Genomic DNA, 22,128 nt, shown 5'->3' on the forward strand with positions numbered 1-22,128 from the left:
ATGCCCTAACAAATGGTCTTCCTATGGAATGATCCATGTGCACTTGAAGGATGTATGTGTTCTGTGTCGTTGGGTAAATTGCCCTATATATGTCTCTTAGTTCTAGGTGGTTTATGGTGCTATTTCAATTTTCTATTTCTATGCTGATTTTCTGTCTCAATGTTTTATCTACTATGGTAAATGGTGTGTTGAAACTATTATTATAGAACTGTCTATTTCTCCTTTCAGCTTTTTCTACTTTTTCTTCATGTATTTGGGGCCCTGTTGTTACATGCATATATGTTTTATAATTGTTATATCTTCTATTTTAGTTGACTCTTTTAGCAATATATAATAACCATCTTTGTTTCTTGTAAGAGTGTTTGCTTACCATATATTTTTTCAGATATGAAAGATATCAGATATCCATCTTAGCTCTCTTTTGGTTATAATTTGCTTGGGGCATTCTTTTTCATTTTTTCACTTTCAACCTATTTGTGTCTTTGGAATAAAAATGAGTCTCTTGTAAGTGCATATAGTTGGATCATGCTTCTTTATTCTTTCTGCCAATCTCTACCTTTATATTTGAGTGTTTAATTCATTTACACTAAGGTATTTATTTAAAAGGCAAGACTTCTAGCATTTTGCTACTTGCTTTTTGTATGTCTCATCCATTTTTACCCCTCTTTTGCTCCATTATTATCTACCTTTTTTTGCTAAGGTGATCCTTTATCATGACCCATTTTGAATCACTTCTCATTTCCATTTGTGTAGCTAATTTGGACTTTTTTGTGATTAACATATGGATCACATTTGACATAATAGATCTATTATAGTTTATTTTCAATAGTTTACACATAACCTTTTCCTATTTCTCTCCTTCCCTATGTTACATTTATTGAAAGGTTCTTCTTACATGTGTGCTCTATAATGTATCATTATGGTTGACTTTATGCATTTGAACTTTAAGCCATATAATAAATAAAAGATGGTTTTACAAATGACACATGCAGTAATATTGACATTTACATTTAGCCATATATGTACCTAAACCACAGGTGTTTATTTTTCAAACAGCTTGGAGTTGATGTCTAGTGTTCTTTCCTTTCAATATGAAGGAGTTCCTTTAACATTTTTATAAGGCATGTCTATTTGTAATGAACTTCCTCAGTTTGTGTTTATTTGGAAATATCACAGTTTCTCCCTCATATTTGAGGAGAACTTTTGTAGATATATTATTTTCCTTTGACAATCATTTTTTTCTTTCAACTCTTCAAATCTTTCACGCCATTGCCTTCTGTCTTCCATATATTTGAATTAACAACCAAATGTTAATCTTCCTAAGCATCCCTTTTACAAGATGTATCACTTCGTTCCTGCTGTTTTCAAGATTCTCTTTTTATCTCTGGGCTTTGCCATTTCCACTAAAATGTGTCTTAATGTAGATCTCTTTGAATTTATCTATCATGAAGTTGATTGAGCTTATTGGATTAGTTTATTTCTATCTTTCATCATATTTGTGACATTTTTGGCAATTATCTCTTTTAGAATTCTTTCTTCCACTTTTTCTCTTCTACCTCTGGGATTCCTATGACATATGAATTGGTACACTTGATATTGTCCTACCATTTCCTTATACTCTCTTCACTTTTTCATTCTTTTTTCTTTCTGCTTCTCAACTTGCATAATTTCAATGGTCTTATCTTCTGGTTTGCTGATCCTTTCTTCTTGTTTCAGTCTGTCCATGCTATTGAATTTTCCTCATGTTAGAATAATTTTAGTTCCAGAATTTCTATTTGATTCCTCTTTATAATTCCTGTCTCATGATTGAAATAATAATTTTGTTAATATATTGTTTTCCTGGTTTCCTTTAGTTCATTTGTCCTGTTAAGAGAATTGATCTATGATCTTTGATTAGTAATCCAAGTGACTGGGATTCCTCTGTTAAAAGATTCTTTTGAATTCATTTTTCCTGCAAATGAGTCATACTTTCCTCTCTCCTTGCATTTTTGTAATTTTTGGTTGAGAATTGGACATTTTGAGTTTCGAGTATTGTGGTCACTCTGCAGGCTAGCTATTGCCTTCCTCAGTCTTCCAGATCAAATAAAAGACAAAAAAGTGAGGGGGTAGAATAATAAGGAAAAAAAACATACCCTCACCCCTTCCAAAAATGTCTGCCACCCCTTAATTCTCTAAGTAGATGCCAGTGGAAAGCTGGAAGCTATTGTTGCCAGGAAAGCCAAAATCAAGGCTTGTGTCTCTGCAGGTCCTTCATGACCCATCCACCAGAAAATACACACAAAAAGAGAAATGAAACTGTGTTAGTCAGGGTTCTCTAGAGAAACAAAATCAATAGTAGATATCTGTCAATAGTATGTGATTTTATAAGAGTCTCTTATGTCACCGTGGGGTTGCACACGTCCAGGTTCCACAGGCAGGCTGCAAAGCATGGCTCTGATGAACATCCAATGAAGGTCCTTGATGAGTTTCTGGGAGATGTTGGCTGTCCAAAGACGAGATGGGAAATTCTCTCTGAGTGCTGAATCACTTCCCCTTTTAAGGAATTCAACTGATTGGATAAAGTGTCACTCCTTGCTGACAGAAATCTCCCTGACTGATGTAGATGTAATCAGCTATCTATGCAGTAAAATCAGTGGTGACTAAAGCCTATAAATGCCCTTTTACTACAGTTAGCCCAGTGCTTGGTTGACCAAACAACTGGGTACGATTACCTGGCTGAGTTGACACATTAGTCTAACCATCACAGATACCGACCAAATATAAAGATGCTTGGATCTTTACCAGAACCCCCTTCTGCTGAGTGGGCCCAGACTGAACTTAGCATGTGTGCTGGTGTCTCAGGATTTCCCAAACTGACCTTGACCTCCAGCCAGACTTTTAGAAACTGATGTTTCCTCTGCCCACAGTGACTACAGCCAGCTACTCCTAGAATCTATGACATGTTGCCATAGCTGTGCCACCTCCACTGCCAGCACTGCAGGTCTCATGGTTTCTAGTCTTCATTACAAAAACTAAATTCTTGGCAGTCTTTCCTTACATCCTGAACTCCCATCATTGTTCTGAATGTCTGATCTGGTTTTGGGGTTACCCCCTAGTTAATTACACTCTCTTTTTCTAGCTCATTTTTTTTGAGGTGGAGGGAAGATTCTTTAATACTTCCTATTTTACTATTTTGCTCCTAATAGCTCTCATTTGGCTTCTTAAAAGAGGGGAAGAAGCACAGGTACCTCTAGGTATCCTTGGAGGGCAGGGGACAGGGTGAGCAACTCAAGTTGCCTATGGCCCAGATCAGACCCTAGGATTGATGATGCTCTACACGGTCCCTTTCTCAAACTCAGTCTATACAATTGCCAGTCCATGATGCTACTGGATTATGAAAATGGAGTATATGCTGAGCTTGCCAAAGAAATCGCCCTTGTATACACATTGCATATCCTCAAGGTGGCATGTGGCCAGAGGTGGGTGCAGAAGTCTTATCAGGACCACAGTGGACTTCTTAACCCCAGGGAACTAATGTGCCCTCTTTCCTGAGCTCGGCGCACATTCACGTGGGGGTTGGAGAAGATGATGGGGAGGATATAGGTTGGTGGAGAATACGGTAATTGGCCACATTCCAAACCCATATTGAAAGCAGAGGCCATGAAATTTTTGACAGTTTGAGTGGGGAAGGTGAGTTGTGGCCTGGACTGGGGTAAGTGTAAGGAGGAAGTGAACGCCCCTGACTGAGTGTCTGACAACACTGTGGGTAAATGGCATTACCCTTACTTTGTAGAGAATGAGAGGAGGAGGCTCATGGACTGAAAGTGATCTGTTGACACTTCTAGAAGGAAGACCTGGAGACAGAATAGAAACTCTGGAGTGTGCAACTCCAGGACCCAGTCCTAAACCAATGGCTGGGGTCCCTGGGAGCTGCTGATGTGGTCTTGGAGGCAAAAATAATCTGTTAGGGAAACGGCTGTGGCTCAATCAGTTGGGCTCCCGTCTACCATATGGTGGTAGGCTTGTGAAGGCAGGCTCGCCTGCACACCGTGGAGAGCCAACCCAGCAAGGTGACGCAACTAAAAGGGAGACAAGTAAAATCATAGAGGAGTGTGCAGCAAATGGACACAGAGTGCAGACAAAAAGCAAGCCACAAAGGGGGGGCAATAAATATAAATAAATGTACAGACACACAGAAGAAAGCACAGTGAATGGACACAGAAAGCAGACAACAAACAAGCTGCAAGGGGTGGGGGGAATTTTTTTAAAAAATCTGTTAGCTGTGTGGAGGGTCTCTGGTTATCACTCCCATTCAGGGACACCCAGGATTTGGGGACCAGGTGTTTACAGTGGATGGACTTGGAAAATGTGGGTGAGCCCCTACTGTGTGCCCACTTCCTTGACTGGGGCACCTCTGAGTCCTAGGGAAGGAACTCCATGCTGAGGGCAAAGCCTGTGCAGAGATCCAGAGAAAGCAGATGTCAGGTGGTCTAGGAGCTTAAAGAAGGAAGGGGAGAAAGGAAGAGGAAGAGGAGAGGACAGGCCAGATGGCAGGGACCTGGGGCCATGAATAAGGTTTGCTCTTCATCTCAAGGGCATTTGGGGGTCACTGAAAGGAGGCCTTCATCAGAAGTGTGGTGGGTCAGACTTGTGTTTTCAAAAGAGCCTTTGGCATCTGTGGAGAGAATGGATATGAAGGAGGAAGGATGGAAGCAAGGACTGAAGTGCAAACGAGAAGTTAGCCCAGACTTCTGCTCCCATGGCTCTGCCCCTGCAGTCATTTTTTCTTGATTTTGTCCCATCTCTGACCCTTTGTGCCAAGGCTGGCAGTGCCTGTACTCAGAAAATTCTCAAAATTCTTGTCAGTTTTGCATGCAGTTCAAGAGTGCCCATGCTACCAGACAAAAGGATTTCCCACAGATCCTTCCTGGATAAATGTATTTCCAAGCCTGACTTCCTCTGAAGTGGCTGGTTGGATCCATGAGTCATACACCTCATCTTTGCAAATTTCAGTTCAACCAAAGCCTCCTGAGGGACCGTGTTCTTGGGAGCTCCCTTCCTCCAATCTTGGGGAGGGCCCTAATAGAGCTGTTTCCGTGCCTAATCAGAATATGTTGTCTTGATTGGCTGAGAACTTTCCAAAGCATCAATAGCTGGTTCCTTTTAGACTTGTTTTCCCTCCCTCAATTTGCTAAAAATAGCAAGGAGATACCAGGCAGCATTTTCCACACTTACCTTGGAAATTTCCTAGCTAAACATCCAAGAGCTCACTTACAAGTTTTGTCTTCCATCCAGCTTAGCTACACAATTTCACCAAGTTCATTGCTACATAATAAGGATTTGCCTTTTTTCCAGTTTCCAAGAACACATTCATCATTTCCTCCTAAGGCCTCACCAGAAGCACTTTTGATGTCCATATTTCAATAAACATTATGTTCATTGCAATACAAGTATTCTCTAAGTTGATAAGAAGCTTTCTCTACACCTTTCAGTTATTTCTGAACCCTCACCAGAAACATTTGTTTGCCAATTTCTCTTTTTTTATTAGAACAGTTGTAGGCTTACAGAAAAATCATGCAAGAAAAAGAATTCAAGTATACCACCCTATTATTAATACCTTACATTAGTGTTTTACATTGGTTACAATTCATGAAAGGACATTTTATAATTGTATTATTAACTGTAGTCCATAGTTTACAATTTGGTTCTCTGCCTGAGTTGTACAGTCCTAAGTTTTCTTTAAAAAATTTAATCTAGTAACATATTTACAACCTGACATTTCCCCTTTACCCACATTCATAATGTAATTCAGGGCTATGAATCAGTGTTGCTAATTACATTCACAATGCAGTGCAACCATCGCCACCATTCCTTACCAAAACTTTAGGATCAAACCAAATAGAAATTGTATACAATTTACTTTTAATATACACATTTCTACCACTCGTCTCTTCAAAGTAATCTAGGCTTTTTTTTTTTTTAATCAAGTGCTTCACATTCTTCCAACCCTCACCCATTATCCAATTCTAAAGCCACTTCCATATGTTTAGATAATTTTAAAAGCAGCACCCCACTCCCAGTACCAAAATCTGTCTTGGTGTGCCGACACTGTTGAGGCACACAATGAGTTAGCTTAGAACAGCCTTTTATTGGCTCACAGGTTTCAAAGTCCCACACTAAGGCCCAATCAAGGACATGCTCTTCCCACAGTCTCCAGTATTTGCTGATGGCGTGCTGCAGTTCCTGAGGGTCCCTGCCTGACTTTCTGCTCTGGGGGCTGTGAGCCAGGGCCCCACACTGCCATTCCTCCTCAGTCTCCAGCCCTGCCTCCATCAGGCTGGATGGCAACACCTGGAGGAACGAGCCCAGTGCCTCGACCCTGTGAAGAAGGAAGGAATGTTCCTTCTCAGTTGCAGCTTTATCCTTCCAGGTTTCGACCAGAACGAGGCAGGCCCACTCTTGATTCTTTTCGCAGAAAAGGAAAGGCTCAGGTTGAGTGAGGAAAGCCTCGCCTGGGTCTCTGCTGGGTTGGCTGTGCCTGTCCTCAGCTGTTGGCCAAGATCCCTGCAGCTGGGATAGCCTCTGCCATTCCAGGGCCCACGCCGAAGCCCCCTGGTGGGGGGATAGCCCCACAGGCAAGGGAGGTGGGAAGGGACGTCCAGGGCTTCCCCCACCCCCCTCCGCTCTCTGTAGCACCACAGTACCCACCCACACCCTTTGTCTGCCCATGACGTGGCTCTTTTCTGGCAGCACACAAGCCTCAGAGCACATGCCAGGTGTCCCGACCTGGGTTCCAGGCCAGGCTCTGTGGGATGTGAGCCAGGCCCGTCCCTCTCCATGCTTGGGGATCTCAAGGTCAGGATGTAAAATCCCTTGGTTCTTTCTTAACCAGCTCTCTGTGCAGCCTCCCCATGAGTGCTTTGGATTTGGACTGTCCTGTCGCTTCTTCATCTCTGGGGTTTGCAGCCAAATTTGGGGGGGGATTTAACTGAAGGAAGGCCAAAGGATTTCAGCTGGTTAATTCTTTCTTGGACCTGGTGCGGCGGCTTGCTCGGTCGGTAGAGGTGGGGTCTGGCTGCGGACGAGGGGTCGGTCCAGCTCTGGACGAGGGGTCGATCCAGCTCTGGAGGAGGGGTTGGTCCCGCTTGGGACGAGGGGTCGGTCCGGCAGCAGACGAGAGATCGGTCTCACAAGGGGTTGCACGGTTCGGCTGACGGGGTCGCCCGGCGAAGCCGGTGATGAAGGGGTCGCCAGGAGAAGCAGGCGACGAACTGGGGACAAGGGAGGCCAGGCCCTTGTCGGGGGCTCCCAGGACTGGAGGGCGCACGGCAGAAGAACTACCGCGGAGACAAGGTAAACACGCAAGTCCACTTTATTGAGGGAGAGGCAACAGTTTTATAGGGGCTGGGGAAGGCTGATTGGTCGAAGCCACGCCCTGTTCTGATTGGTTGCCGGCGAAAGGTCAGTGGGCGGTACTGGACGGGGGAGGGGTGGTGGTTAGGGATTGGCTGTCGCTGTTGCTGGGGGAAGGGGCAGGGTTTAGGGATTGGTGGCTGCTGTTGCTGGGGTGGAGGGCAGACTGGAGTTTCCCGCCCACGCCTGGCTGTTGCTGCTGTCGGGGGAAGGGAAAAGGGCAGACTGGATTTTTCCACCCACGCCTGGCTGTTGCTGCTGTCAGGGGAGGGGAAAAGGGCAGACTGGAATTTTCCACCCTGTGCCTGTGCAGGGAGAAAGAAGAAGAAGGGTGCCGCCCCACAAGCATCGTGTGGCGCCATCCGGGAGGAGGGGTGGCCGCGGAAGCATGGCTGCCGAGAAGGGGAGACCCGAGGGCACTCTGCGCCCATGCCGAGCTCCCTTCAGGGGTGGCGGTGAGTCCGACCAGCCACCCTATTATGGGGGCAGCGGCTTGGCCTGCCGTGGCCGCTCCCCCGCCAGGCCACACTTCAGCCTGAGGGGTGACCGCAACCTGGAGTAGATGGTTGAGGAGTGGCTTCTGATAGGCTGATGACAGATCTAGAACCTGTCCTAAATTCTCTTCCAAAGGGGAGAGGTCCTGCCTGTCCTGCTCCTCTCCTGGGCATCTCCGAGTGTCCCTTCATCTCCCTTTGGCCTGTGACATGCAGTTGGTCCATCTTTTCTTTGAGGCTTCACACAGCTTGCCTCAGGGGGCTGCAGCCTGGATCCCCCAGTTCACACCAGGCCTGAGCCAGTGTCAAAGCAGAGATCTAGCCAACGGCCCGAGGCAGTGAGCCTGGAGTCTTCCAACAAAATTCTTTCAACCCATGAAATAGGCTGCCACACAGCTTCCCTACAGCCTTGGCTGTGACTTGTACCCCCTTCCTCAGCATCCTTGAGATCCTGGTGTACTGCTGGATTAAGTCAGTTTCCAGGAACTGACCTTAGGAAGGCAGCAGATGCACAAGGATGAACAGAGACAGACAAGGCAGCAGTTAATCTGTGCTCTCCCTTTCAGAGGGCCATCCAGGTTCTCTTGTTTTCACCTTCTCAGGACCCCTCACAAGGCCACAAGGAGGCACCTGTGGCTGATGTGCAGGTGTGGAATAAAGGGCATTCCAGGGTAAAGGCTGGATGGGATGCCTGGTCCCACCTGCAGCCTCCTGTCCTTTCCTCTGACACTCCTGCCATCCACCACTTCCTGCTGGGAGTTGTCATCTCACTGCCCAAGAAGCATCAGCCCGCTCCGGACAGTCCTAGTAGCCAAATGTTGGGGCCTCTCCCCAAGATGCTTGAGACCTAGTGGCTCACTGGATGCCCTTGCAGGCCAATGGCCCCATGTGGCTTTTTTGGTCTGACCTCAGTATATTCAGGCAGTGGGAAGATCAGGAGGAAGGTACAGGCTTGATGCTGAAACATATTTTTTCCACCCTGTCTTGTTTGCTGCTGGTTTCAGGATTCACAGCTCAGAGAGTGGTTAGTGACCTCACAGGTCATCAGGCTCAATCTCCACCTGGGGATAGAACTGCACTGCTAATCTACCTCCACTCACACATGTCCAGTGCCCAGGGACACATTCTTTACGGAGACACTGTGAAGATAACTCTGAATTTTAGGTCAGGTTTCCTTGCATGGACCAACATTTTCATACCCTGCAGGAATGGCCCCATCAAAACTGAAAATTAACCTCCCATCTCCTGACCTCCAGTCCTACCTTCCAGAAGCAGCCACTTGCAAAACCTCTTCTTTTGTGAGCATGTTGCACATTATTCTGATAACATGGTTGTACTGAGTACAGTTTCTTATTAAAGTTTACGTATTATCTCTTGAACTCTTCCATTTTCCTAACAGAGTTAAATAATTTCAGACTAAATATTTATTGCTTACTTTGCCATTACAATATATTGTTTGTAGCTGAGCTATTTATTATGGTGTTTAGTTTTTAATGATTTGTTATGTTTATTTTTTATCTTGTTACTTCAGGGATCTTTTAGTTTCCCATGCTTTCTGATTATGTAGAAGCTTCCCTCTTATATAACTAGCTTCCCGAATTTTTCATAGATATTCTCTTAATTCTCTGAGACTATGAATTGCAGAATTTTTACATTTTATCCCGCTCACTGGTTCTTCTGAATTTTTCTGGTTGTTGCTGTAGGTACTGATATTTTGGTCACAAATTTTAAGAGCTGAGGTGTTCCTCGAGTGTCTGACCATCTTTGTCCGTTCTCATCTAAAAGGGGGGCACAAAAACACTATCATGGCTTATTGTGCCAGAATTTTTTGTTATTCCACACTGTGTCCTTCTCCAGTCTTTGGGTATCCTGTGACTCATTCTACTGGCCATAAGCCCTTGCTTTCTTTCTGTAGTCTAGACCCTCCTTCAAAATCATCTCAAACTGGGAACTTTCCTAGATGGTGTGTGTGAGTTGATGACTCTTGCTTCCTATAAATATTCTTGTAATTGTAATTCTTTGGAAGGCCCTTTTCAGCCAGGGCAAGAAGAGAAGAGTAGAGAGAAGTGTTAGCATTAGCTAGGAAAAGGAGGGGCCTTGTACTTTTTCCTGTGGGCTGCGAAGGGTAAAGTCTGTACTGTCGGTGCCTTTTCAGAAGCTAGAGCTTTGCAGTCCAGAAGTTGTCCAATGCTAGAGAAGACCCAGAGTGCCTGCACCTCCTGCAAAGGGCAGAGCAGGTGCTTTGTGATTGGAGATGGGTTCTTATCCATGCTAGCCCCAGAAAGTGTGGCCAACGACTTGACCTGCCTGACCCTCAGTTATCCCATCTGTGAAATGATAGTAACACCGGTCATCAGGTTGTCCTGGAATTGGAAGTCATGCATAAAAAGTGCCTGGGATATAAATACCCCATAAATGATAGTCCTGATATCTTTAGAACCATCTGTCCTTAGTTTCCTCATTGTCTGCTGGCAGTTTTACTTATTTAAAATTTTTTTAAAAAAAGATAAATAGATCACACAACTCTTACGTTAAAAAATGCAAGTTCCCATATACCCCACTCCCCACTCCCCACCCCCCACCCCCGCTCCTCCCACATCAACATCCTCTTTTATCAGTAAGGCACATTCATTGCATTTGGTGAATACACCCTGGAGCACTGCCCTGCTGACCGTTTTAGACACAGCCTAGAGGAGGCAGTAAAGAAGGAGGGCAGGAGAAAGTTGCTCTTGCGTGTATATCAATGTCTGTAAACAGGACATTGGGAATTGTTTTAGTTTCCTCATTGCTAAAGCAAATACCATACAGTGGGTTGGATTAAACACAAAGCCAGCTAACAGGGAGGTGAAGAAGGTCAACCACCACACCAGGGAGCCAAGAGTGCCTACAACTGCAAACAGGAGAACTGTATCCATCATCCAAGTGGAAGCTAAGCCCCCTCTTGATACAGAGGTGGAGTGGACATAACCATCCCAGGGTCCACAGGATGGAGGAGTGGAGTATGGATTAGAGCAGACTTGCCGATGCTCGATTCTGGAATTGTGATTAGTGATGGAAGTAAATGTGGCATTGAGGTGGAGAAAGTGGCCATGGTGGCTGCTGGGGGTAGGGAGTGGGAAGAAGAGATGTGATGTGGGGGCATTTTCAGGACTTGGAACTGTCCTGGGTGATACTGTAGGGACAGTTACTGGACATTGTGTGTCCTCCCATGGCCCACTGGGTGGACTGGGTGTGAGTATGAACTTAAATGTGGACCATTGACCATGTGGTGCAGCAGTGCTCAGAGATGTGTTCAACGAGTGCAGTGAGTGTCCCATGATGTTGGAGGAGGTTGTTGTAGGAGGAGTGGGGTAAGGGGGTGGGGGGTAAATGGGGACCTCATATTTTTTAATGTAACATTGAAAAATAAGGACAAAAATTTATTGGCTCATGGTTTTGATGCTAGAGAGGTCCAAGCCAAGATGATGCTTTCTTCCCAAAGACTGGCCTCCCAGGGCAGGCTGTTTAGGTCTTTGGTCCTGAGCCCCTATGTCATGATGCAATGCACATGGCAGCCTCTCCTGGTCTCCCCCTTCTCTTCTAGGCTCTGTTGACTTTTACCTTCCAGCTGCTCCCTTTCTGGCTTTTTCTCTGTGACCTTACCTATAAGGTCTTCAGTAACAGGATTAGGACCCATTCTGGACCACATACTACTGAGGCAACCTCATCAAAGTCCTTATCCTCAAGGGTTCATACCCAGAGTAATGGATTTAGTTTCAGAACATGTTTTTTTATGGGATACAGAGCTCCAAACTGCCCAAAGTTACATTAATTGCTGGAAGGGAAAGGAAGGGCCTCCCTGTGGGTTGGTCCCTCTGATGCATGCAATAGGGGGGACTTGAGTGGTCACAGATCCAGGGAGAGAGCCAGCAGGGAATAAGGAGGCCTGGGGCCAGCCTTGCCCCCATGACTTACCTCTGCAGGCCCTCAGACTGCAGGGCTGCAAGGAACCCAGGCACCTACCACTTCCTTCCATAACCTGAGTCATTCCCAGCTCCACAAAGCTGTACACAACAGATCTGTGGATGTGCAATGACCTTGAACCCAGGGGAGATACATAGATATGAGCAGCTTCTCACCTGGCCAAAAGGGGCTCTGAGCCTCAGCCTCCTCCAACCACCTCTCTTCTTCCAGGCACTGAACACAACCTGGAGAAGCTTCTCCATTTACTCAGAGGGAGAAAGTACCTGAAAGTGTGGGTGGGAGGGCCTGGGGCTTTCCCTGCTGGTCAGCACCTGATGGGCTCAGCCAGCCAATCCATCGCCCCCATCCTGGCCCTCTCGGCTCCTCCAGTGTCCACACCTCCATCTGCCTGGGGCTGACTCAGCTTCAGCACTGGAAGGTCCTGGTCCAGGAAGCTCCTCTGACCTGGGCAAATGGGCTGGGGGCGCCCCTGCCCTGCTCACCAGATGTGCCATGGTGCCTGAGGGCTGCTGCTCTCCAAGGCTGTGTCCGGGAGGGAGGCGCCTGTTAGAGAGGCTGCTGGAATTGGGGGACAGGTAGAAACTCTGCTTGCCCAACAGGGCACCTCGTCCCCCTGACCCATGCCCTCTTGTCCTCAGGTCGACGTTTGTGGGGAAAAGCTGGAGGAGCATATACAAATTTGTTGGTGACATCACGAATGAATTAAAGAAGTATGGCTTCTCCGAGCTGCGGGCCCCTTGGGCTGTGGGAGCTCGGCCCCGGCCAGGCAGAGCACACATCCCTTGGAGCCTCCAGGGGCCTGCACGTCCCTTGGGTGGGAGCCCCGAGCCCAGGGCTCTGAACAAGAGCAGAGGACAGATGGAGAGATGCCAGTGGATGCCCCCTATGGTGGCCAAGGGGTGGTGCCAAGGGGAGGGAGCTCAGTAAAATCCATCCATGGCCAGGACAGGGAGGTGGGGACCAGCTCCCCAGAGAGGGCTAATTGTTGGAGGAGGGGCGATGGGGGAGGGGAGATGGGGGAGGGGAAGGAGGGACAGAGCTGCAAGAATATCACAGTAGAAGGGAGACGCCTCAGAGATGCGAGTGCAGGTCTTGATGTCACTGCAGGTGTGTGCAGGTGTGCGCAGGTGTGCACAGTTGTGCGCAGGTGTGCACATGCGTCTTCTGGGGTGTTGGGCTCTAGGGGTGGGCAGAATGCCATCCTGGCACCCGCTCTTGCGTGAAGCCTCCAAGTCCTTCACTCAAGTTGTCGGCACTGCCTGGTGGGGAGTGGGCCCAGACGTGAGACGTGGTGGGGAGGGGACGGCTGGGCGGGGACCCGGCCTGGCTGCCTGGGCGTGCGGCTTCCAGCTGTGAGCGGCCTCTCACGAGTGGGTGCTTCCTCGCAGCCCGAAAATGCGGATCGCCTTCATCACGTTCGACTCTCAGGCCTACGTGTCCATGGACCTCACGTCAGACGAGTAAGACCCCCGGATGTCCTCAGTGGACCCAGAGGCCCCACAGGGCAGTGAGGAGCAAGCCCCAGTGTCAGGCTGGCCCTCACCCAGGACCCGGGTTCCTCGGGGACGCCTGGCACCTGGCACTGTCTCCCCCAGTGTTCTCTCCTCACCCCTTCCCCTGTCTCCCTTGTCCCGAGCACCCCCTGGCAGCACGTCCCTTCATCAGAGTCTCTGAAGAGTCCAGGGACCCAGGGGGGCTGGTGGAGACTCGTGCATGTCCTGTCTCAGCCCTGCCTGTGCTGTGAGCCCAGCTCTGTGCCTGCTCATCCCCCTCTAGATTTGGGGGGGCAGGGTCCGAACCAGGCGGGACGATGGCGGCAGTCAGGGTGCTGGAGCAAAGGGTCTGGGGAAGCCAGAGTGGGTCAAAAAGAGGAGCCCAAGGGCAGGGTCCCGCAGGCGTGGGACAGGCACAGGTGGGGGCATGCGGTGGCCTGAATGGGGTCACAAAGCCTGGAAGTGGGGCTGGTGAAGTGCCTGGTGGCCGCAGGGTCCAGGCACTTGGGGATGCCAGTGCTGGGGTCCCATCCTGAGTGGGGAGCCAAAGGAGCCTTGGGTACATGTCAGCCTGGGGGTGGTGCCTGGGGTTGGAGCAGAGCACGCTGCCCGCACCTTGGAGGGAAGCCAGGGCAGCAGGGGAGGCAGGAGGCAGCACCCGATGGGGGTGCCGGGGGGGCCAGGCCTCCCCATGGTACTCCAGGAGGAGCTGCAAGGGCTGATGCTCTGGGCAGGGGTGAGAGCATGGAGGGGGAGTGGGTGTCATGTGGGTTTGGAGGTGGGAGGAAGCAAGTCTTGGAAAGCTCCTGGGTGGGGCCGTGGTGTCCAGGGGAAGCTGGCCTGGGGCAGGAAGGCCCCCCCAGGCAGGAGGCTGCAGGAGCCGTGCAGGAAGGACACGTGCAGGGAGCCCGAAGTCCTCAAGCAGCAGCCCTGGTGGCGCATGGCCTGCAGCAGAGCTGGGGCGGCCTGGGACTGGTGCTCCCACATGTGCTCCCTGCCGGAGCTGAGGAGGGGTGGGCAGAGGGGTGGGGTAGGGCCTGAAGGGTCCCTGGACTTGGGAGCAGAGGGAGCCTGACCCCCTGGGGGGTGTGGAGAGCGTGTGGCCGTGGGTGGCAGGTGCAGGGTCCTGGTGGATCTGCTGTGGGGGCAGAGGCCGGAGCACAGGGACTGGGTGGCCCCAGCTGGGCTGTCAGGAGAGTGAGACCAGGGAGGGGGGTCCTAGGGCAAGAGGCACCTGCAGGAGGAGGGGCTTGCCCAGGGAGGGGGAGCCTGCACACCAGCCTCCAGGGGTCCCAGCCCCACCTCCTGAGCTGGGCGGGCCTGTGAGGCCACCCACACTGCCCCCCCCTCTGCCCACAACCCACCCTCCTCCCAGCTTTTGGCCTTCCTCCCCCAGCAGCCCAGGAACCCTCTTAGGCCTATTTGCTGCTTCCTCTAGCACTGGCACAAGCATCTAGTGACACTGAGCTCCCCCCCAGGGCGCTGCTGAACAGGGGAGGGGGTGGGCAGTGGAGAAGCAGGACGAGTTTTCCCAAACTCAGCCTACCATGGGCCACCTGCGGGGGGTCCCCCAGGAGTTCCACAGAAACACTGGTCCCTCGTGAGTGCTGCCTCGCAGCTGCATGTGCAGGGATGCCCCCGCTGTGGAGTGGACGGTCAGAGGCAGGGCCCCTGGGGCTGGGTGCTGGGTGCTGTGGGTCAGGGATGCACCCAGCAAGCCAGGCGGAGCCCATGGGGACAGCGGAGCCCTGTCTGCATGTGAGATGCACCAGCGTCCTTGCACGTCCACGCAGAGTGACGGTGGGAGGGCCACGCCCACCTCCACTGCCTTCTCCATGTTGCATTTCAGAGAATATCTTCAACAAGGTCTTCGGAGACTCATGCGTGAACGTAATCTGGTGTCATCTTCCTACATGAATGTAGGACTAGAGAAGGTACAGCTGCTGGAGCCTGGGGAGTTCATGCCTCTGTATCACGTTCTTAGAGGGCTCCTTGCTCATTTAACCCCCTTGTCCAACATTTCCTTCTTTTGTTGCAGGCAAATATGATGATGAGAAAATCCAGCTCTCAAGGTAAGCCCCCTCCTGCCCTCTGTGTTCTCAGGGGCCCAGGGCAAAGCCGGGTTTGGGCATCAGCGAGTTCGGGTCCCGATCCCTCCCCTATGTTCTAGCTCTGAGCTGGAGGAAGTTCCTTACGGTCTCCCAGTTACAGATTCCTCTGTACGAGGAGGCTAAGATAATACCCACCTCGCCTTTACGAGAACTAAGGTATCTGCCTGCACCTTTGGATTTGAGAGGCTGCAGGTGCATCCAGGTGAGGCCACTTACCTCTCTGACCTGCAGTTGGGAAAAGATAAGGAAGCAGACGAGGGCCCCACGCAGACATAGGGTTTGATTTATGGAACATCTTATCGACTGCCACCCTTTGTTGCCTGCTGAGCCCTCTGAGCTGCACTGTGGCTTTCGGCTCTTCTTCCTTCCACCCTGTGCCTCCCTCCCTGATGGTATTGGGTGCTGTCCTCAGACCAGGAGTGACGTCCCTCCAGGCTTCTCAGGGGGCTGCACTGTGGTTTGCAGAGCCCTTGGCTGGGCGCATGGTCCCCCTTCAAGGGCCTTGGCCAGGGGCCCTGGGGCCCGGGACACTGGCAGGAACCCCCAGGCCAGCCCGGCTCAGGGATCCCTTACCCTAAACCTGCAGCCCACCCATTACAGCAGGTCAGCCTGTGGTCTCCCTGCTGTTCTGGAGTCTTGCACCTGTCAGGTGCACGAGCTGGGTTTCCCTTCCTGGCACAGGTGGTACCATCTGGTGGGGGAGGGTGGGGTAGCCTGGCAGAAGGGGCCCTGAGTTGGGCTCAGTCTCCTGTCTGCCAGGTGGGTCCTGGCTCAGGCCCTTCTCTGCTGAAAGCCTGCAGAGTAGGGTGGCTGGCACATGCGTCCCGGTGAGCTGCCCACGCCTTGCCTGCGAGGACTTGGTGTGGGGCACTGGGCCGTGTCCCAGCATGGGCAGCCCTGCAGTTCTGCTGCCATGGCTCCCTGGTGCACCCCAAGTGCCATTCCCACCTGGCCCCTCTTTGCTTGTCCTCCAGGTAGGAAGGTCACCAGAGTGGTCTATGCTCTGACGGCTGCAAACATACCTCAAGGGGCATACTGGCTGGCTGCGGAGGAAGTGAGTCCAATCCATCATTACAGCCATTATGCTGCACTGATTCTGGGGAATTCTACTCAACACCTTCTTTCTCTTAGGCTCGAAAGGCTCGGAAGATGGGAGCTATCGTTTTCACCATTGGTGCGAACGACTTTGAGCAAAAACAGGTAAGTGAGAACAGGTAATGCAGGGGCCACCCTTGAGCCTGATTGGGGGCAGGTGTCAGAGGCTGGTTTCCCCAGGTAGCCCAGGGATGCCATCCTAACCCTCCCCCCCCCAATTACTTGGGTCTACCCCATCCACTTTAAAGGATGGAGTTGGCAGGCTCAGTTGCACCCCAGCTGAGGGTGGAGGCCGTCCCCCATGAGTTCTGCTGCAGATGAAGGATCTAGTTCCAGGGAAACACTGCCCAGACCCTGACGTGTTGGCCAGGCACTGTCCCATTTGTGGAACCAGCTGCCCCTTCCATGCCCTGGCTGTGCATCCCAACCACCTCCTCTCCCTCATAGCTGGAAGGAATTGCACATTCCAAGGACCATGTGTTTGGGGTCCCTGATCTGAACTCCCTGTCAAGCATCAGTTCCCAGGTGAGTGGAAACTGGACGTGAGAAGCCCGATGGGTGTGAGAAGCTGAAAGTGAGGAGGGGCTTGTCGAGAATCTCCCCACAACTCACACCCTGCCCTTCTGCCCACTGTGGATTCTAGGTAATTGAGAAGAGCTGCATCGAAATTAAATATCTGGAACCTACCAATGTCTGCATGGGAGGTAAGGGCTGAGGTGTCACTGGTGTAGACAGAGGTATGTGTGTGCATGTGTATGTACATCCATGTGTGTATGTGGATATGCATGTGTGTATGTGTGTGAATTGTGTGTGTGTGCCTTTCATGAGTGTATATATGTGCATGTGGGTGATGGCATGTGTTTGTGTGTGTGTGTATGTACATGTGTTGTTGTTGTGGTTGAGGCTGTATAGACCCCAGAAAAGCATGTTCTTAAAGCTATTCCATTCTTGTGGGTGTGAACCTAATGTACGTAGGGTCTTTCCCTTTTGATAAGGTTACTTCATTTAAGGCATAGCCCAGGGTTGTTCTCTGTCCTAGTACTGGAGTTGTTTAAAGTGAATGAAATTCAGAAGAAGAGAGAGACAGCAACAGAAGCAAGATGCTGGAAATAAGGACACCCAGAAGAGACGAGAGAAATCAGCAGATGCACCATGTGCCATGCAACATACATTGGAGTCCAGGATCATCAGCAGGTGGTCTTCAGGAAGAAGACCTCAGAACTGTAATCTGAAAGCAAATAAATCCCCACTCTAAAAGCCAACCCATTTCTGGTATGTTGCTTTTGGCAGCGTAGCAAACTGGAACAGATTTTGGTAATAAGAAAGTGGGTAGCTGCTATTGCAAATACCAAAAATGTTTAAAAAGCTGTTAGATGGGACAACCAGCAAAATGGCAACAGAATAAGGAGCTCCTGGAGTCAGTTTGTGCTACAGGGCAGTTAGTAATCCCCCAGAGCTGTCTAAAACACCTGTTTGGGGCTTCCATGAGACCAGACAAATATCCTGCAACGTCAGGAGCTATTCTGTGTCTAGAAATGGAAGTTCCACTTCCAAAAACCAGGAAGACATGTTTGGGCACCAAATTCAACTACTAATTAGAAAATTCAGCGGGTTCAAATATAATCCTAAGAACTGCTAAAGTTTGAGCCAGTCCAAGTTTGAAAGAGGCCAATAGCCACCATTTTGACTCCATCCCCCTGGATGAGGGTAAGCCAGGTTGACTGAAAATTACAGTGAAGGTAGGGACCAGCTTCTTTCACCAAGATCATCCTGCAGTCCTAGCCTATGCTTCAGCCCCACCTCTAGCAGAGAGGAAGCTGGCAGGCCCTACACCAGCCTCTCCGGGTAACTATGGGTTCATTTGTTTGACACGGACCAAATAGTCAGAAGTCTACCAGGTCATCTGTCATCATTTTGGGCCTGCATGGCATAGATTGCTGCCCACACCTACAGCTTCATCTCCTCCCCAGGCAGGGAAGAAAGGGGCATGAGCTTCATTAGTCTCTCTGGGCAACTGCAGTCTAGGCCTGTATGACTTGGATTATTATACAAGGCTGCAGCTGTGTCCCTACCCCTAGCAAAGGAGAAAACTGGGAGAAGCATCATCAGTCCCTGGGGCAATGAGGGTAGCTTGAACCTCCACAGCTTACAGCACCAATGACATCCTTGGCTTGTACTAAATAACGAGCAAGGGAGAAAAGGCAAGAGCCCTAAAGAGAGAAACTGCACCCAGAATAAATACATTTAGTAGCCACATGCCAAGCAGCAACAAAAAATTACAATCCACACCAAGAAACAGGAAGATATGGCCCAGTTAAAGGAACAAGACAAGCCTCCACATTACATAAAGGAGTTAAGACATCTAATCATAGATGTTCAAACAAACCTCAATAAATTCAATGAGATGGCTAAGGGGATTAAGGAAATTAAAAAGACATTGGATGAGCACAAAGAAGAATTTGAAAGCATACATAGAACAATAGCAGATCTTATGGGAATGAAAGGTGCAATAAATGAAATTAAAAATACACTGGAATTATATAATAGCAGATTTGAAGATGCAGAAGGAAGGATTGGTGAGCTTGAAGAAATGAACTCTGAAAGCAAATACACAAAAGAACAGATGAAGAAAAGAATGGAAAAAATTGAACATGGTCTTGGGGAACTAAATATCAGCAAGAGAAGTGCAAACATTCATGTCATGGGTGTCCCAGAAGGAGAAGAGAAGGAAAGGGGGCATAAGGAATATTTGAAGAAATACTGGTAGGAAATTTCCCAACCCTATTGAAGAATATAGATATCCATGTCCAAGGAACACAATGTACTCCCAACTGAATAAATCCAAATAGACCAACTGTGAGGCACATACTAATCAGAATGTCAAATGCCAAAGTTGAAGGAAGAATTCTGAGAATAGCAAGAGAAAAGCAATGCATAACATGTAAAGGACACCCAATAAGACTAAGTGCCAATTTCGTATTAGAAACCACAGAGGCTGTAAGACAGTGGTATGATATATTTAAGATAATGCAAGAGGAAAAGTTTCCAGCCAAGAATCTTATATCCAGCAAGATTGTCTTTCAGAAATGAGGGAAAGTTTAGAACATTCACAGATAAACAGAGACTGAGAGAGTTTGTAACCAAGAAATCAGCTTTGCAGGAAATACTAAAGGGAGTGCAGGAGCCTGAAAAGACAGGAGAGAGAGGCTTAAGAGAGATTCTACAAATGAAGAACATATCAGTAAAAGTAAGTAAAAGTGTAAAAAGAATAGTGAAAATAAAATACAAAAGATAAAACCCAAATATTTAGAAATAAACTTAACCAACAATGTAAAGCATTTTTATTCAGAAACCTGCAACTCATTGTTAAAAGAAAAAAAAGAAAGACCTAAATAATTGGAAGAACATTCCATGCTCACAGATTGGAAAACTAAATATCATTAAAGATATCAATTCTACTCAAACTGATAAACAGATTCAATGCAAACCTGATAAAAATTCTACCAGCATTTAAAAAATAAATGGAAAACACACTTATCCAATTTATTTGGAAGGGTAAGGGGTCTTTAATAACCAGAAACATCTTAAAAGGAAAAGTGAAGTTGGTGGACTCTCACTTCCAGTCTTTAATTCATATTACCTAGCTACAGTGGTAAAATAGCATGGTCCTGACATAAAGACAGGCACATAGACCGATGGATCCAGACTGATGGTTCAAAAATAAGACCCTCACATCTATGGTTTAGTGATTTTTGACAAGCCTGTCAAACACCTCCAACTTGAGCAGAACAGTCCATTCAACAAATGGTGCTGAGAGAACTAGATATTCATAGTCAAAAGAAGGAAAGAGGACCCCCCTATATCTCACACTTTCTACAAAAATTAACTCAAAATGGATCAAAAATCTAAATGTAAAAGCAGGAGCCATAAAGTTTCTAGAAGAAAATGTAGGAAAATATTTTTAAGACCTGGTGGTAGGTGGTGGAGTCTTAAAGGAGATAAGAGGAGGACTGAGGTATACCACTGATGTTTAATGTATGTAAAAGTTTTAATTAACCTTACTGTAAAAGTGTGGAACTGTATAGAGTTGAAGGTACCACATTACAGTTAGTAACAGCGGGTTTATAAATGGGAATGTGGCTGAAAAGGGTAGTCTAGGAATGTAAATGCCAATTGACAGAAAGCTAGAGAATTACCTAGGGACTAAATCACACAGTAAACCCAGAAGTGGGTGGGAATTGTGGTTGATGGTACAGATGCAAGAGTTCTTTGTGAGCTAGAGCAGAAGTACATCACTACTGCAGGTTGGTGGGAATGTGATGAAGCACGGGAAAACACTTGGAGTGACCTATGTGCTGTAGTTAACAGCAGTGATGTAATATTCATGCATCTATATTAAAGATGTACTGTGTTGATACTGTTTGAGTATGGAAAAAGTGTGCCAAATATATGCTATGGACCTAGTAATGATCAATGATATTATCTCATAATCTGTAACAAATGTTCCACCATGGTGTGATGTGTTGACAGAGGGATGTTGTATAAGCATTCTGTACATGTACATGATTGTTTTGTAAGTTTGTAACTTCTATCATAAAAATACATTAAAAACATAATAGCAGGGTGGTTTGGGGGGAAAATATACCAAATAAAAGATAAGGACTATGGTTAGGAGTAAGATTTTGAAGATATTCTTTCATAATTTGTAACAGATGTCTCACAACAATGCAAAATGTTGGTGGTGAGTTGATGTATGAGACCCCTGTATGATGTTATGCATGTTTGCTTTGTAAGTTCACAACTTTTCTATACACATATTATTTATGTGTGTTCATGTATAAATGATATAAACATAAAAAATAATAATAATAGGGTGGGTTAGGGAAAAATAAACCAAATATAAGATTCTTTGGTTATTAGTAGTATTTTAAGGATGCTCTTTAATCATGAGTAAAAAATGCTCCACAACAATGTAAGGTATTGGTGATAGGATGAGGTATGAGAGCCCTGTATGAGGTTTATGTTTCTTACACTAATTCTTTATCTATGTTTATGCATGAGTGATATAATTCAATAACGGTAAAAAATACAAAAAAAAAAAAAGCTGTTAAATGGGATAAAAAGTAGAGGTGGGAAGAATTGGGTGGTGCTTGATAGGAAAGGCCCAGAGTACTTTGAAGAAATTGTTGGTAGAAACACAGATGCTAAAGGAACTTCCGATGAGGCCTTACTCAGAGATGATGAGTGTGTCGTTGCAAACTGGAAGAAAGCGATTCTTGTTTTAAAGTGGCAGAGAATTTGGCAAAGTTGAGTCCTGATATCATATGGAAGATGACAGAATTTGGAAATGGCAAGCTTGGAAATGTAGCTGAGGAGATTTGAGACTAAATGTAGAAAATGCAGCCTGGCTTCTCCTTGAAGCTCATAGTAAAATGTGAGAGGAAAGGGATAAGTGAGGACTGAACTGATGGGCACAAAGAGAGCAGATATTGATGACTTGGTAAATTCTGAGCTTCTGGAAAGCGAGTCTCCAGAGAATAGTGCCCCATGTGAAAACATCTCTGAACAGAGAGCTGGTCA

The 22,128-nt window shown here is 47.7% G+C and overlaps 1 protein-coding gene and 2 long non-coding RNA genes across 3 annotated transcripts in view; all 3 read left to right on the forward strand.

The window, feature by feature from the left end:
• LOC139439135 (uncharacterized) overlaps positions 1 to 13,301 on the forward strand; it is a 28,750-nt gene extending 15,449 nt beyond the window's left edge. The window contains exons 2-3 of the long non-coding RNA XR_011648969.1: positions 12,488 to 12,559; positions 13,238 to 13,301. This is a non-coding gene — a long non-coding RNA (uncharacterized lncRNA). The remainder of the gene's footprint in view (positions 1 to 12,487; positions 12,560 to 13,237) is intronic.
• Positions 13,302 to 15,197: 1,896 nt separating this feature from the next.
• Positions 15,198 to 16,485, forward strand: LOC139439134 (uncharacterized). Its single transcript, XR_011648968.1, has 3 exons — positions 15,198 to 15,276; positions 15,381 to 15,414; positions 16,428 to 16,485. It is a non-coding gene; the product is annotated as an uncharacterized lncRNA (long non-coding RNA).
• Positions 16,486 to 16,590: 105 nt separating this feature from the next.
• Positions 16,591 to 22,128, forward strand: part of LOC131279044 (anthrax toxin receptor-like) — a 44,885-nt gene continuing 39,347 nt past the window's right edge. Inside the window, exons 1-3 of the mRNA XM_058299649.1 lie at positions 16,591 to 16,653; positions 16,996 to 17,073; positions 17,192 to 17,252. Coding sequence (XP_058155632.1) covers positions 16,603 to 16,653; positions 16,996 to 17,073; positions 17,192 to 17,252 — 190 coding nt within the window. The 5' untranslated portion in view covers positions 16,591 to 16,602. The remainder of the gene's footprint in view (positions 16,654 to 16,995; positions 17,074 to 17,191; positions 17,253 to 22,128) is intronic.

This window comes from Dasypus novemcinctus, chromosome 6 (genome assembly GCF_030445035.2).
Source record: "Dasypus novemcinctus isolate mDasNov1 chromosome 6, mDasNov1.1.hap2, whole genome shotgun sequence".
In the NCBI taxonomy this organism is placed as follows: domain Eukaryota; kingdom Metazoa; phylum Chordata; class Mammalia; order Cingulata; family Dasypodidae; genus Dasypus; species Dasypus novemcinctus.